General features: G+C 53.4%; 1 protein-coding gene across 1 annotated transcript in view; it reads left to right on the top strand.

Moving 5' to 3' along the window:
* The first annotated feature begins 13,813 nt into the window (after positions 1-13,813).
* The window catches only part of STK32C (serine/threonine kinase 32C), an 81,642-nt gene continuing 78,725 nt past the window's right edge, over positions 13,814-16,730 (top strand). The window contains exon 1 of the mRNA XM_081267304.1: positions 13,814-14,974. Within this exon, the coding sequence (XP_081123430.1) occupies positions 14,710-14,974 (265 nt within the window). The 5' untranslated portion in view covers positions 13,814-14,709. The remainder of the gene's footprint in view (positions 14,975-16,730) is intronic.

Raw genomic sequence — 16,730 nt, 5'->3', positions numbered from 1 at the left:
TCTGAGTACAAATTCATTTGATGCTGCTTAGCACTTGATGTGACCCTTCTGAATCCATGCCCTCAGTTCTGGCCCCTTCTCGGCCTTCCTTCATGGCGTCTATCCACCCTGACCTTGATTCTCAAGTTGGTGGACGCCTCTCTGTTCTCCGCGTCTCAGAGCCACCTTGCTCAAGCTTATCTGTCTGTGCTCTGGGTGAACTGTTCACTAAACATCCCTTCTGGTGTCCAGTCAGACTTTGTTTCATCTACTGAGGTTCTGGGGTTTTGTTTTGTTTTTTTAGTGACCTCATTTTGCAGTTCTAATTTTCTTTTTTGTTTTTATTTTGTCTCCTCCAGTTTTATTTTATAATCTCTTTTTAATTTTTGTTGATGTTTTCTTTCTTTATCCACCATGAGATTCCTGAACATACTCATCCCTAACTCTGATGCCTTATGCTTATTTCATCTGCTGGCCACTGGCCCTGTTACCTACCTCTCAGGATTGCAAGTGGAATGCAGGCCTGCAGGGCAGGCAGGGTTTGGCATTGTCTCCCTCCTGGGTGCTCCTGGCTGTGTGCCAGGTCCTGCAGGTGCCCTGCAGGGTCAGGTGGATGCTCAGCCTGGCTGCAGGGAATCATGCCCCACCCATGGCCCTGGGCTAGGCTGAGGTCCTTCTCTGCTTGATCTTCAGGCAACTGCACAGAGGTTGCTTTTTCTTGGCTTCCTTTCCAGCCTAGTTTTGAGCAGAGTTCCTGGCTGTTGTTACCAGCTCCTCCTGGAGCACTTGATCTCATCCCTCCTGAGGAACAGCGTCCCTGGCACCTTTGCCTGTATTTGCAGAGCCCTGAAGGCCTTTGGGCCTCCCTCTGTTTTATGATTCTAGTTTACTTTTGGTAGAAGTGTTGCTGTTTTGGGGGGGTTTTGTTCGTTTGTTTGTTTTTAACAATTATCTATTGTCTGTATGGGTGAGGGACCATGGGAAGGCCCTTGAGCATGGCTTCTTATGCTGCCCCCCCCCCCCCCCCCCCGTGGAGAAGAAGGGTCTCACTCACCTGTGCTGTTCTCACTTCACATCTCTTAGCAAATTACTGTAGTCATGCTTGGTATTTTCCCAACAATTAATACTCTTCTACATCAAAAAAAGAGCAACTAATTAAAAAACAACTTGCAATCTACTTTATGGAAAATTGAACATAAGGACAATAAGCATCTCTAGATACATTTCAAAGATTCAGTGTGTCCTGAAAATATTCTTTGGAAGATGGTCAAAGCCCCCCAAACAGCTCTGCTGTGCTCACAGTGACCAACATGGCACAGAAGGACAGCTGGGACACTTTGTCTCCTCCTTCAGAAAGAGCCAGGACCCCAGTGAAAAGACGTCTGTCCTTCCATCCTCTCAGACTGGGCACAGACTCCAGTGGTTTCAGGAAACAGGAAGTGGGCGGAGTACGAAGGCCAAAGGAGCTGCAGCTTTGGTGTCCTGGGTGAAGCTTCCCAGGAGTGTGCTAACACTGTGCAAATCTTTCCGGTGAGCCCAAGAGTGAACTCATTTGCCAAGGGCGACTCTTCATTCACCCGGATCTTGGTCCCCATCTGCCTGGAGACTGGGGCCAGACCGTGTAGCTCCGCTCTCACCCCGCCCTGTGCCATGTCCATGTGCCTTCATTTCCTTTGCCCTCTCTTTCCTTCCCAGCATCTTTAGCTTAATCACATGAGCAGAGTGCCTTCTGCCACGTGTGACCTGACAGCCACAGTGTGAGGGGTCAGAACATGGAGCCTGAGGAGCAGTTATTTTGTGCACTCCAGCTGGTGTCCCCTTGCCCCTCAGAAAGGAGCTCCTTTTGTCCCAGGAGTTGCCCTGGTCAGTGGCAGTGGAGGCAAGGGCCTGAGATGGTAGTGTGGGCCTACCTGTGGGGACAGCAGGAAGAAGTCTGTGCCAACCCTGAGGCCCAGCCCCACCTGCACCACAGGAAACCCAGCAACCCAGCACAGGTGCCCCAACAGGACCACCCTCCCAGGCCGGTTTCCAGACCTGAGTCAGGTCTGCACTTAGACACATTTGAGCTAGGAGGAGCTGACAGGTGGAAAATGACCCGTGGAGTCTGTGGTAAGGGTAAGAAAGGTTCCACAAGGATAATGGAACAGCGTTGGTTTAGCTTTCCATCACTGGGACACAGACTTGAAAAGCAGGAAAGATGGATCTGGCTCACAGAGTCGGGCTCCAGCCACGGTCCTGCATTGAGACAGCACATCATAGCAGGGCCACGTGGCCAAGGAAGCAAAAGGAGAGAGGAAGTTGCGGGGATCCCAAAATCCCTGCAGGGGATCCCTCTGTGAACTGAATTCCTCCCTCCGGGCCCCACCTCTTAAAGGCTGACTGCTTCCCACCACAGGCAGCCCAGGCTTCTGGGGGACATTTAAGGTCCAAACATAACCAGAATGAAGCAGTTGAAAAAGTTATGAGTTCAGGAGGGGCAAATGGTAGGAAATAAAGAACCCTAGTCCCCAGAAGGAACGGGTGGTCAGCTGGACATGGAGTAGCCCTTGAGCTGGGAAAGAGGTGTGCCTTCTGCCTGGCCTCTGTGCTTTAGAGGGACTACGTTTTATAGCCAGAACTATACAACGGGTCCACTGGTTCCTAAGAAGGCTCTTTGGGATTTAGTGACTGTGTTCAAGAGAGGGGTACACAGCCCCACTGGCCCTGAGCCAAGGGCAGCAGGGCTGGGTCGTGCAGGTGCTCTGGGAGCCACCCCCAGGACTCTAGAGAGAGGCTCAGAGGTCCCTGCATACCAGGCAGAAGGGCTTTTGCAGCTGCTGGGCCCCTCCCTGCCTGCTGGCGTGTAGAAGTCCCCAGGGCTTCTCTGATGGCAGTTCTCTGCCTCCTGCCCCTGGTAACACAGGGGAATTCCCTCTGTGAATCCTTTGAGATACACATCAGTGGCCTGCAGTCTCTTCTAGATGATAGATGCAGTCTGATTCCCTCTTAAAATTGGGAGCCATCTCACCACAAAGACATGAAAAGCAAATTTCGGCTTTACTATAAATTACTGCAGATTTTGAACCTGCTTGGAATGCCTGCCCATGCCTTGAACTCACCCATGCCTGACCAGACAGCAGCCCTCTCTGAAACTTTAGTGACGCCTCATCAATCTTGGCCTTCCCTGGCCAGATAACGACCCTCTCTGAGGCTCTAATGACCTTCATAAATTCTGATGTCGGGGCCAGCAAAAATATAAACTAGCCTTTGTGTTATGCTCCTCAGAGTTTTGTTATCTGTAACCCCCCTTTGTGTAACTTTCTGGGCTCTAAAGCTGGGCTGCAAGAAAGATGCAATGCTGTCTTGTTCCCACGGTTTTTGTTGGGAGAGGCAGCCCGGCCGGTTGGTTGAAACAATAAGCTTGCTTTAATTTGTCTTAATTGGAGTCAGTGGTCTTTTCTTTGCATCCTGGTCTAACACGAGGCATGTTGTGCATCAACATGAGAGCTTATTCTGTAAATATTCTTGGGGAATAAAACATAGGAAAATCTTATTTTGTTCTTAGGGTAAGAAAGAATTTTTTAACAAGATGTACAAGCAATAACTAAAAACATATATGGTAAATCACTGCACTAAAAGTACTCCTGTTCACCTAAGAGATGCTGTAAGAAGAGGGCAGCCCAGAACAAGAGCAGGTATTGGCAGTTCTTATATCCAATGAAGATTAACATCCAGAACATATAATCCAGTAAAGAATATTATATAAAGAACTCCTATAATCATTACAACATGATCAAATAACAGATACGTTTAAATAGGAACCAAAATCTCATAATAGGAAAATAAAGAAATAGCCAATAAATACATAAATAGATGCTCTACTTTACCAGCTACCAGGAAAATCTGACTTTATCCAAAGTGGGACATGAGCTTACTTTCTTTTGGCAAAACAAGAAGGCCGATGATCCCCATGTGTCTGTGAGTCCGCAGTCCCTCTGCTGGAAGGGGGGGTCCGTGGGAACTCCTGGGTGGGGTGATGACCCCACTGGGCTCCTGACTCTTTTCTGGAGAGGCCGGGGGGATATGTACTAGCGCATGGGTGCAAGAGTGTCCACAGCAAGGCTGTGCACTTTGGTCAAAACCAAAACCAAACCAAACTGCAAGGGCTAGGACAAGAAGAAGGGCAAGTAAACCATACGCAGTCAGAAGATGGCACCTCTCACAGCCTACAGTGACCAGCAGTGACAGTCTGGAAGGGATCTTAGAAATAGCACCAGCAGAGTAAGACGGGTTGCAAGAGACCTCTCCATCTTGGTGATGTTTAAAGGCAAGCAGAATTAAATGACAGATTGCAAGTCTGACTGTAAAATTCTAAAATGAAAAAATCGGGCAGGACATGTGGTTCAGTGGTAGAGCCCTTGCCTAGCACATGCAAGGCCCCGGGTTCCATCCCCAGGACCACACTAAATAAAAATAAAGAAGAAAAAAAAATCAAGGAGACAACCCGAGGCTGAGGAGAGGGAAGGCAAGAGATGAGCGGGTGCACAGGTGGGTGTGACAGGCTGAGCTGTGTGCCCTTATTCATGTTGTCAAAGGTGAGCAAGGCCAGGCATGGTTAGAGTGGTGGTCAGTACAGGGTCAATCTGTGGTTTCTGTTGCTGTAAGGAAGAGTCCAGCATGAGCTCAGCTTGGATTTGCAGGGAGAGGGCTGCAGAGGAGTGAAGGGGTGGGGGCAGACAAGCTGAGCTCAGGGGGGTCAGGTAATTAAAAACTCTCAAAGATGCTGAGCGGTGGCGCATGCCTATAATCCCAGAGGCTCAGGAGGCTGAGGCAGGAGGATCACAACTTCAAAGTCAGCCTCAGCAAAAGCAAGGCACTAAGCAACTCAGTGAGACTCTGTCTCTAAATAAAATACAAAATAGGGCTGGGGATGTGGCTCAGTGGCCAAATGCCTCTGAGTTCAATCCCCAGTACCAAAAATAAGAAAAGAAAAGAAAAGAAAAACTGTCAAAAAAGGGAAAAGGGCTTGGTCCACATGGGCTGGGCTGGGTTGTCCACTGGCCCCCATGGACATTAGGCTCCTGCCTCCACAGAGTTGGGAGCCAGCGCCTTGTTTGCAGGTGTCGCAGGAACAAATGGGAAGCCCCCTTGGCAGCCTTGGGGTCCCAGGCAGGCTGGGCACGTAGCTGTGGCTGCTAGGAGCCATGTTGGTGGTGGTTCCAGTATTTGTGGGCCCAGGTAGAGACCGAGTCCAACAGGGGTCAGGGGGCCTGGGGAACTTGGTCAGGGACAGTCTGTCCCTGTGTTGAAGTCCCAGAGCTTCTCTGTATGACTGTATTTGAAAATGGCCATTAAAAAGGTCATTAAAGTAAAATGTGGTCCACATGGTTGGCCCCTAATCCAAGAGCACTGGACTCCTCCTAAGAAGGGGACATTGGGACACTGACACACAGTGAATGAAGAACAGAGAACACACCCTCTACCCGCCGAGGAGCAGCCTCAGGCAGGACCCTGCCACCCCTGGGTCATGCTCACAGCCTCTGGAATCCTGAGAAAACAAGATGGTGGTGTTCAAGCTGGAGAGTCAGAGGATGGGTGGTCACTCAGCCAGGGAGATGGGGGACAGTGGTGGAGCCCGGGACAAAGCTGGTTAGGGGGGCCACCTCAGACGTGCCCTTCTCATGCGCCCACTGTGATGTGACAGAAGAAGGGCAGTGCACCGAGCAGGGAGCACTCGCGGCACGTCTGTGGGACACCTGTGGCTTCATGCCTGGTCCTAGGCTGCCCCTCCAGTCATCGTGGGCTCCAGGGTCATGGCCAATGGCTGGGCACGGGGAGTGAGTGGGGCTGGGGAGGAGCCAGGGCCTGGCATCAAGCAGTCCTCTCCACAATGCTAGCAAGTCAGGGCACTACCCTGATGTTGATGGAAGGAACTGAGGGTGAGGGAGGTCATGAGTATGCCCCTGTGCCCTGCCTGCTCTGCTGGTCGGCAGGCAGAGGAGGGCAGCCCACCTCCTCCTCGGCTCAGCCATGCAGAGGACAGGCCTGGGGTCCTCCCACCACAGCAAGGTTTTAACAGAAGACATATATCTCCGTGGGGACCCTTTTCAGAACCACGGAATCAGCAAAGCTCACAATATTTGGGAAACTCAACCAAAAGCAGGGGCATCCATGGGCCCCTGGCCAGCCAGATGTCCACAGAGCCCACAAGGCCAGGCTGGAGCGGCACAGCAGTGCTGCAGAGGCCCTTGTCCCCATAGCTCTGCATCTACAGGGACTCTGTGCTGGGCAGGTGCTGAGTGGAGTGTCTCGCTGGTCTCACGGGCAGCTTCCCAGGGGGGCGGATGCTGGGCTGAGCCTGGGCACACAAATGACCAGTCCTCTGGAATGGCCCTTGACCCTAGAGGCAGGGTGGTTCTTCTTCTCTGGAGAAGTATCCCAGTTGGATAGACCTACGCTTCCCACAAGAGCCCCCAGTGGGGTCCCACAAGGGACCCCAGCAGTGGCAGGTGGCTTTCCCCAGCCACGGTACCTCCTCCACACCCAGAAAAGACCACACCGTGCTGCAGAAAAGGCCTCGGTTGTGGCTGCAGAAGTGATAAGGCAGCTCCTAAGATAGGAAGCCCATCTTGAAGAGAGGGTCGAGAACTCGGTACTCTAGAAGAGACAGGAAGTTGCCAGGCCCCTTTGTCTAAAGGTGTCAGGAGAATTTGTGTAGAACTGCCTCAGAAGCAATGGCAGGACTAGAGGCCAGGAGGAGGAGGATTCTTCTCCCAAAATGCTTCTGTCACATGGTTGTCACCCTTGACAAGCCTGGGGCATTCTGCACTTGAGGTTTGACTTACAGTGGGAGTGGCTCCTCCTGAGAGGACAATGCCTGTGGATGTGGCTTGGTCAGTTCTGCATGCTTCAGCTGCTGGGTGGGGACAGATGCACCCCTGTGGTTGCCTGGCAGGGGCCACCAGCCCAGGTTGAACTGTGCTCTGCACAATCCCCACCCACCCAGTGTTCTCCCTGGAAGACACACCCCTGCCAACCCTGGACCCTGAAGATCTCTGAAACCAGCACGTGCCCAAGGAGTAAATGTGGACGGCTACGCTGGAGTCAGGGTTTGCTTGTGAAAGGGCGGCCCTGAGGGCGGAAGCCTCGCCACCGAGGAGCCCATGCCATGTCCCACGCAAGACAACTGAAGGTGGCCTGGGGAACCTGGGCCCCGGCTGCAGCGACTCACAGTTGCCCTGCCAGGGAGCTGCGCCCTAGGCCAGGACCTGGGGCGTCCCATCAGCATGGCCTCGAAACCACCTGCTTTGAACCCCAACTGGTAAACTGGAAGTAGAGGCAGCAACAGTAAGGCAGGAGTAAATGAGGACACACAGAAAGCCTGGCACAGGGCACCTGTAACATTCGTGATCTGTTTTCAGCAGAGATGGATCGTCTGGACAAACCTAAGGTCAGAGATCAGGAATTTTCATGAGGAGAAAAAATGGCAAGCAAGCCTTGTGCCAGCTCACTAAAAACAAGATGCATTCAAACCTCACTTTTCTGCCCTTTGGGGTGTTGACTTGGTGCCAGCCCTTTGATGAGTACTCCTGAGGAACTCAAGCTCAGAGAGGTTAAGGGACTTGCCAAGGCCCCAGAGCTATTAAGGGGCAGAGCTGGACTTTGCCCTAATCATTGGTCACTACTAAAACATCTGATGTCCCAACACAGGCTGCTTTTAAAACATGCAAAAGAAAAAGGAAAGGGCAGCCCAGATATGAGAATGCATGGGCTCCACATAAGCCAGGAGAGCTGCACCCCGGTGGCAGGTGGACTGTGGTTGTGGCCACGCCACGGCAGACACGGGATCCATCCCAGCTGCAGGCGTGGGTCTGACTCTCAGCTCCAGAGGTGCCCTGCCAGCCACCTTCTGTCCTCTGGGAGCTGTTCCATCCAGCCCTGCCCTGTGGCTGTGAGGTTTCCTAGTGCAGGGCTGCAGGTTAGTGGCCAGTGGTTGTCACTGCCTGCCACCCTGGGCTCCGTGAGTGCCCTGGCACTGTGGCCCTCTTCCCCATGTCTCTTCACCTCTGTGCGGGGCCTGGCTGTTCTTCCTCTTGGAATGCAGCTCCGGACCCCCAGGTCTTCTTGGCCCACTGGTCCTGTGGTGCACCCCAACTTTGCCTTCTTGTGAGCGGGCCTGTTCCCACTCCTTGTCTTCACAGCTGTATCCCCAGGGCCATCAACATCTGTAGGAGGTCATCTGCTCACCCCACCCCGTGTGTGCCTGCTGAGCATGACTGGCCCAGACTCACCCCTCCCGCCTTGGGATGGGTTCCCTGGTAGAACCTTCCAGAGAGAGCCCCCTCAGAGCATCACAAAGTCCTGCATGTGTTCACTCCCAAGGATATTTTCATTTCATTGGCAAAATGTCCAGGCGGGTCTGTGGAGCCCCAGCTGCAGGCTTTGCTCAGCGTCACCTGGGATCCCTGCCAGCGCAGGGGGCTTCACCTGGAAGCTGGGGGCCGGGGTCTGTGGCTAAACTTCTCTCCTCCCCCTGCTCTGGCTCCCTCACTGTGGACTGGGTTGGTCTGTGGAGGGAGGGGATCAGGGGCAGCAGGCCTGACCTGACCAGAAAGACATGATGTCATGGCCGGATCCAAGGCTGCTGCTGCCTTGACAAAGGTGGTCAAGAGGGGTCCCTGATGAAGGGGTTCTGTGTTTGGGATTGGGGTCCCTGATGACTTCAGGGCTGTGGCATGCTTGGTGCTGGGAAAGTTTCTGTGCAAAGCCTAGGATGCCCGGTTGCTGTAGTAATGCCCTCTATGCTAGAGTCTTATCAGCTTCGACCTTAGTCTTAGGCACGTAGCTCCTGGGAATAGAAGAACTTGTTTGCTAGATAACTACAGTGTTTCACCAAGCTCCGGTGCTCCTGGAGCTGAAGCCAGATTTAAAGTTAGGTAGTCAGTGTAGTTAGGTAAATCGGGTCTAATACCGAGTGAAATCTAAAATGGAGGCCATGCTGAGAATGATTCCAGGAAACGCAGGACAACTGTGGAATGTTAATGAAGTCCTGAAAAGGCCCTAGGCCAAAGTCCATCCCAAAGAAGTGATAATGAAGTCCTTCCGGCCCAGATTACTTCTTTGGCCCACCTGTGTCCCACCCCTTGGGCCTTCCCACCTACATTCCACCACTGAACTATAAAAAGGGGAGACAACCGCACTTCCACGGATTCCACCTCTTGGGTCCCCTTCTTCCTCTGGGAGAAGTCTTTTCTGCTGTCCTTTAATAAACTTCTAATTTCTACTCTGACCTGGCCTCGGCGTGCTTCTTGGTGTTATTCTTCAACATCAGGGAAGCAAGGATTCGTCACCGGTCAACAGCGGTAACAGAGCTGCCCGCCTAACAGTAACTTCAGACAATGGACTTTCTTGAGGACTGCACAAAGCTCCTGACATTGCATATTGTAACCGTGAAATATAACTGCAGAATAAGCAACTTTACTGATACTCTAAATAATAATGTGGTTATGGCACTAATGACCTAATGCAACCTATTGGTATAAATAAACATGGCTGCTTGGAGAAGGAGGCATATCTGCCACCTTCCCTGCCTCTGCACCTTGTCTCTGTCTCCTCTTTATTATTATTTATCCTGGAGACCCTCTCACAGCAGTCTCAGGGAGGGCTGTCTCTCCATCTGCCATTTATGATTGAGTACCTGGATGTTCTCAACCTCTGCCCAGATGGGTTGTTGCCAAGGGGATGTTAGCAGAAGGGATACTGGCCAGGCCCTGACTGGCCTCTGGAATGTTGAATAGGATGCCAAGGGAGTCCTAGCTGTCTAAGAGGATGTCAGATAGAGTGCAAGCAGGGCAAGTCCTGAATGTCTTCTACAGGGGACCACAGGCGCCTTTGTGACTGCACAGAAGACACCTGAACTGGATCCAGCCTGGCCAAACCCAGCCAAGATCAGCCAAACCACGGCCTCCTGCAGAGGCAACCTGAGTAGGATGCTTGGTTAGGCCTGGGGTGGCGGGTTATGTGGAGTTATTCTGGGAATAGCCAACTGATTCAGGATCACTTTGCCCCTACATAGTTCTCTGGGGCAATATCTAAGATGACCCAAGGCCAGCTCCCTCCAGGGATCCCCACCTAAGCCCAGGCAAATGAGTACCTTCCTGCCACAGAGCTCCTCCACATCCTCTGGTCTTAATATTTTACAAAATTTCTTTTGATGTACTAGGGATGGGTTTTATAGTTGTAAATTATACCTCAATACAGATGTAAAGATGGCCAATAGGAGGGAGAGAAGACTTGGCACAACCACTGTGAGATTCGGTGCAGCGATTCTGAGCACACTGGTTGAGTGCTGCCAGCCGGATCCATCCCCCTTCCTGCTCCCGGATTGGGGGGGGGGTCTGCTGTCTCTGAAGGAAGCCTGCCCCTCCCAGAGCAGCTTGTCCTCCTCCATGCAGGCCCTTTACGCCCTGCCATCTGATGCTCTCGATGCCTGGAGGGAAGAGGCTGGTCGGGGTGGGTCCAGAAGTGGCACTGCTTGATGTGTCTTCTGTCCCAGTCACAGTCATAGGAAAACTGTGTGCAGAGGAAGGCTGATTTCTTCAGAGACAAGGTGCATCTGCGGGAAGGGGCAACGTCCTTGCCTCATCCGTGTTTCCCAAGTGCCCCTATCTGAACCCCAAGGCGCTCCTCCTTGCTAGTGTTTCGTTAACCGGCAGGGATTGGTGTTAGGTGTCAACTTGTCTGAGCATTTCTTTTTTCTTTCTTAAATATTTTTTAGTTGTAGTTGGACACAATATTTTATTTATTTATTTTTTATGTGGTGCTGAGGATTGAACCCAGGGCCTTACACGTGCTAGGTGAGTGCTCTACCGCTGAGCCACAACCCCAGGCCCTAATCTGGGTATTTCTTGAAGGTGTTTTGTAGGTGCGAAGAACATCTCTGACCAGTCAACTTTAAGTAAAGGATGATACTTGATGATCCAGGTGGCTGTAGCCAATCAGCTGAAAGACCTGGAAGAGAGGGTTAGTAGAAATAAGGACAAGAAAGATGCTTCTGGTAGGGCAGGTGGGAATGAGGAGCCTTATTAGAAACTGGAGGAAAATTCTCCCAGTAAAAGAGCAGCAGAAGACTGGACTGGATTGCACTCTTCCATCAGTGGACAGCAGAACTGAGGAGCGTGGCTACGTAGATGAGGAGATTCCCAGGTAAAGAGGTGTTAAAGGTATGCACTAGTGTCCTCCTGCAGCTCATCTTACAATGTGAGAGGAAAGAGATAAGGTAAAGAAGATCTGCTAAGCAAACATAAGCTAACACTTAAATTACCTCGGAGGCTCTTTGCCTTGCAAAGGATGCTGACATCAGGAAGCTCACTGTTGGGAAGGCACATCCCGCTGTCCTGTGTGAGGCTGAGGGTGTACCAGTGCACGTTTTGCTGAAGGGACTGGGCTGGAGTCCCGACTCCACTGGGCTCCCTCAGCAGAAGCTTTGGAGACGGGCATCCAGGAAGATTTGTGGAGCACTCTCCTAGTTACCGGGAGGAGACTCACAGGCTTTTGGGAATGCTCAATCAGCAGAAGGGTGGCCATCTTGGACCTAAAGGGAGACTCAGGGCAAAGTGAGGGAGTGCCAACAGACTGCTAGTGGGCAATGGGCGCACCTGTGTGCTGCCCTTCACGAGAAGGGGAGAACCTCGGTGAGGAAGACCCAGAGACTGCTGGGGGCTCCTTTGGTTGAGAGTGGAGTGCTGAGCTGCAGGCTCTCATCAGGCCTGGAACTCAGTGGAACCTCCCCTGCTGGGTTCGAACTTGCCTGGGGGTCGGGGAGGACAGCAGCTCTTGGATTCCTCCCTGTCTTCCTTTGGAATGGAAAGGTGTCTCATTCCTGTCCCCTTTCAGCTTGGAAGGAGATAACTTGTTTTCTAAAGTTCCAGGTCCACAGATGGAGTGGTATCTTACCTCAGGATGGATCACAGCCATAGTCTCCCCCATACAGTTGTCCCTCCTTTTTCAGAGGACGAACATCTGAAGAACCCCAGTGGATGCCTGAATCTGAGGATGTGTGTTCCCTGTATATGCTGATATTTTCTACACATACACATGCCTTCATTCTCAACTAAGTAAGAACTCTCACACTGGTGGTAATGTTGCAAACCGAGGTGTGATAGCAAAACCAGCAGAACTTTCCTTTCCTCCTTCACAATTTCATGGTTAGAAGATTCACTTTTACCATAGATCTTAGCACCTCAGCATACATTTTTTTACTTAACTTTATCGAGAACTTTCAGTTTTAACTTAAAGGAAGCACTTTATAGCTTCTTTTTAACATATCCAAATTGCCAGCATCACTACTCTTGTACATTATGGTCATTATTAAGATAAAGAAAGGTCACTGAGCACAAGCACTGCAATACCAGGACAATCTACCTGCTAGCTGAAACAGCTGCTAAGTGAGTCAAGGGTGGATAGCATATACAGCATGGATACACTAGCCGGGGTGGTTCAAGTCCTGGGCAGGTAGAAGTGACATGGTAAGAGGTTTCACACTGCTCAGAATGATGCACATTTTCAAACCTCAGAACTGTTTATTCTGGAATTTCCTATTTAATAATTTCAGACAGCAAATGATTGAGGGCAACTGAAACCACAGAAAGTGTGACTCTGATGGGGTGGGGTACTACTGTACCTGACTTAGATGAGGAGCCTTGGGACTTTGTGAGCTGGAAACATTCAGATGAAATTTTGGACTTAGAGCATGCTATGAAGGCTGGGACCCTGGGGGCTGTCAAGCAGCTCACAGCCCTTGTTGATTTCCCTGTCCCTTTCCATTCCTTCAGCCCTGCCCAGCCTCAGCTCCCCCCAGACCCCCAGAACTTCACCTTGGAGAATGCCCCGCCTTCTTAGAAGCATTCCTGCACTGGCTCTGGCATGAAGGAAGACTCACCTTCTCTGCAGGGGTGACATTGGTGCTCTCAGCTTGGTGTTGGAATGGAGAGGGCTCAGCATGGAGCCACCAGGCTCTCTCCAGGGAGGCCAGAACTTGCCTCTGAGCTGGAAGTTCACTTGGGTCTGTCTGGAGCAGGCCATTGCCAGGCAGGTAAGGAGGCTTGGGGAGCCAGTCCTCAGGCTGACCTAGGCTATGCTGTAGTAAAACACCCCCAAATCTCTAGACCTCAGTAACTTAACAAAGCAGCAGACGTCTCCCTGTTCTTTATGCTCAAGTGGGGTGGGAGGTGGCCCATGGTTTTCTCCAAGAGATGGGAGTTCCCTCTTGGTAAGGGTGTAAGTGTGGACAGTAGGATTGAGCCCCTGAAATGTCGGGCCCAGAAAGACACAGGTCACCTGTGCTCATATTTCTTTGGTCATGCAGGTTAGATGGCCACACTGAATTTCAAAGGTGTAGGAAGGGCAGAGCCCTGCTATGAACTGTGTGAAGAAAGGGGACCTGGGCGCAGGGGCGGGCAACAGCTCTTCCAGGAGTGACCCTACTAGGGCTTCACGTAAGTTGGACAGAACAGCCGGCTTTGTGGCCTGGCTGCAAGGCAGAACCTAAGGAGGCAGAGCCTTCCAAAAGCTAGACAACTGACTGCGCAGTGACAAGGCAACAGACACAGGAAGCTAAGCGCTACGGAGAGAGCCGCCTCTTAATTGCTGAGCGCGTTTTTCCCACGGTCTCATCCTGACTTTGCAAAGGGACCGAGATGCACCGAGGCCAAACCACGCCCCAAGACTCTCAGATAACTGCAAAGGCCGTGCAGAGCCCAGCTGTTGGTATGAGATTTCCGGAAGGCCAGGGGACCTTGGACGACCTGAACGATTCCACTGGGTGCAGACCGGGGCGGGGAGAACGGTACCAGTACCTAGGCTGGGAGAGGATCCAGCACAGGGAACCCGCCAGCGCGGACGCACGTGCTCAGGGGAGCCTCGACACTGGGCGCGCGCGCGCGCGCGCGCCTCCGAACCGGGTCCGGGCTGCCCTCGTGGGGCGGGGCTGACGGGTCAGTCCCCGCCCCTCATCTCCATCCTCTGGGGGCGCCGCGCTCGCGCGCCACCTGCAGCAGCAGAGCGGGATCGCGCCTGGCCCACGCCGCAGTGCTGCACGACCTGACCGCACCCGGTCCGGCCCCGCGCGGCCGCTTCCCGCGTCCCAGAGCCCGGCCTCGCAAAGCCCAAGGTCTCAGGCTGAAGTTCGAGGTTCCCTCGATCGGCTGGCAAAAGTCCCCGGGCGGCATCTTTTCACGAAGGCAGTGGGAGTGGAAGGCCAAGGGAACCCCGAGCCCCCACGGTCGCCACACACCGGAGGAGGCTGCCCGCTGCCTTTACTGGCGGAGCCAGCACTGTTCTCGAGATCCCGGCCTTCCTGGGCCTCCGAGGCAGCCCGGCTAGGGCATCCTCGCTTGTCCTCCCGGGCTCTTGTCTCCGCCTCCTCGGCGGTGCCGCGGACCCGCGCGGACCGGACACGCTTGCTCCGTCCCAGACCCCGCGTGCGCCCAGCTCCGCGCACCGCTCCCAGCGCCGGCCCCGCCCGGCTCCGCCCCGGCGCTGGGCTCCACCCCTCTCCCGCCTCGACCCCTCCCGCCCCGGCCCGCCCGGGCGCTCGCAGTCCTCGGGGCCGAGAGCTGCCCAGGCGAGCGAGAGCCAGAGGCTGGGCGCAAGGCGGGCGCCGGCGGCCCCTCGAGTCCGCTCCGCTCCCGCCTGGCCCGGCGGGAGGGCCATGCTCCGGGTTCTGGCAGAGGCGCGCACCCAGGCCCGGCGATGAGGAGCGGCGCGGAGCGCAGGGGCAGCAGTGCCACTGCGCCCCCAGGGTCACCGCCCCCCGGCCGAGGGCGCCCCGCTGGACCAGACGCGCCCCCGGCCCTGCCGCCGCCCGCCGCTGGCCAGCCCCGGGCCCGGGACGCGGGCGATGCCCGAGCGCAGCCGCGCCCCCTGTTTCCGTGGAGCAAGTGGAAGAAGAGGATGTCCATGTCGTCCATATCGGCGGCCACCGCGCGGAGGCCGGTGTTCGACGACAAGGAGGACGGTGAGTGTGGCCAGGGACAGTTTGGAGACCTAGCGCCCTCTCGCAAGGGGGATGTGGGGGTGACATTCTTTGCTTCTCGACACAGCCGCCCGGGTAGGACTGTGTCTGGGTTACTGCAGAGGTCCTCTCTCGGGTCCTGAGTACCCAGTGGCTGTGCCGCGGGAGTAGCCGTGTTGGGCGGGTCCTGCTAGATGAGGGTCCATGGGCGCTGGAGACGGCTCTCAGCTTAGGCGCCCAGCAGCTAACTGTGGGGAGCACCCAAGGTTTCATTTTCCTTGGGGCAGTGTTTCAGGCGTGGTTGGTTCCTTGCCTTTCCAGGAGGCGCTCACCTGTAGTGTGCCGAGTTCTCAGAAGTGAAATGCCTGTCCACAGGTGGCACGAGGTGTGTGTCGGGGGAGCTGGCCCCTCTCAGTCTCCAGGGTGACCGTGCAGTGCCAGTGGCATGCCGGGCCTCTGCTTTGGGCTGTGCTGTGGAGCCAGGGCCTCGCCTTTGTGCAAAGACCTGCCCTCTGGGGAGCCAGTGTTCTGTAAAGTCCTTCTGTAGGGAAGGCTGCCAACCTGGAGGAATGTGGCCTGACTGAGGTGGGTTCTGAAGGTGACAGGCGTCAGGCAGCTGGTTGTGCACTGCACACCTCCTGGGGCTCTGCCAGGCGACCTTTGACAGCACCCATGGGAAGGTGATGTGCAGGGGCGCCTTGGGGCCACTGTGCTTAATTCACAGGCAAACATATAGCTTTTTTCCTACAGATGTCATGCAGATAATTTTAAATGGTACAGTGATGACACATTTGATGTTTTTTTGACATTTTCTTAAAATAGTTGAAGACTGCATTTTCATTTGTAGGCAGCCTGCAGAGATATGATGGATTCTTTTTTTTTTTTTTTATAATTTAAGAGCACAGCTCAGTTCAAGAGCCCAGACTATTTATTTCCAATAAATAATTTAAGCACTATGGGAAATTACAGCAGGACCTCAGGCCAGTGTGAATGCACGTGCCCTCATTTCTCACAGAGACAGTGTGGGGTGGCTGGGAAGAGGTCGGCAGGGGAGCGGGGTTCTGGAAAGCAGGGTCAGACACAGTGTGTTCTGGGGTGGTCTGTCATCGTGTTCTGAGCTCTGGGACTGCAGAGCTCACTGTGATGACTGTTTCTGGGTTGTGCTTTTGTTTTCAACATTAATATTCAAAGTGTAAAAAGCCCAGAGTGAAGCAGGAGCTGATTAGAAAGGAGATCTACATCTAGTTTCTGTCTGAGGATGACAGAGGTCTGAGAAACATACACTCAGTGCTTGCTGCTGCTGGCCGAGAGAGACGCTGCCCCCTGTGTCTTAGTGTCACCTCTCCAAGGCAGCAGATGTGGAGATGTGGTGCAGCACTGCCCTCAGACTTTGGGGGTAGACTTTCCCTGCTTGTTCAGTGTGTTCTATCTCAGAATCCAAGGATCATTCAGAAGGCAAAGAGAGCAAAGGATCTGTTTATGGTACTCACTGTCTGATTTGAGAATTATTTTACTCATTCCCACCTCCTTATTTGCTTGTAGTAGGATGGCAGAGGTACGGAGTGTTCTGGGCTTTGTGTGGGGTGGTTAATTGGTGCTGGCTCACAGAGCTTGCTCTCTGTGTATGTAACTGTCACCAGCTTATCACTGGGCACAAGGGACACATCCCCACACCGAACACACCGCTGGTGTTTAACTGGGCTTTAGTGAGATGAGGAGGTCAAGCCTGGCCCTGGTGGCGGCTGAGCACATTCTCCGG

The sequence above is a fragment of the Spermophilus citellus genome (genome assembly GCF_964194105.1).
Source record: "Spermophilus citellus genome assembly, chromosome: 15".
NCBI lineage: Eukaryota > Metazoa > Chordata > Mammalia > Rodentia > Sciuridae > Spermophilus > Spermophilus citellus.
The sequence above is the reverse complement of the archived record's forward strand: the minus strand, read 5'-3'. Positions and strand labels throughout refer to the sequence as shown.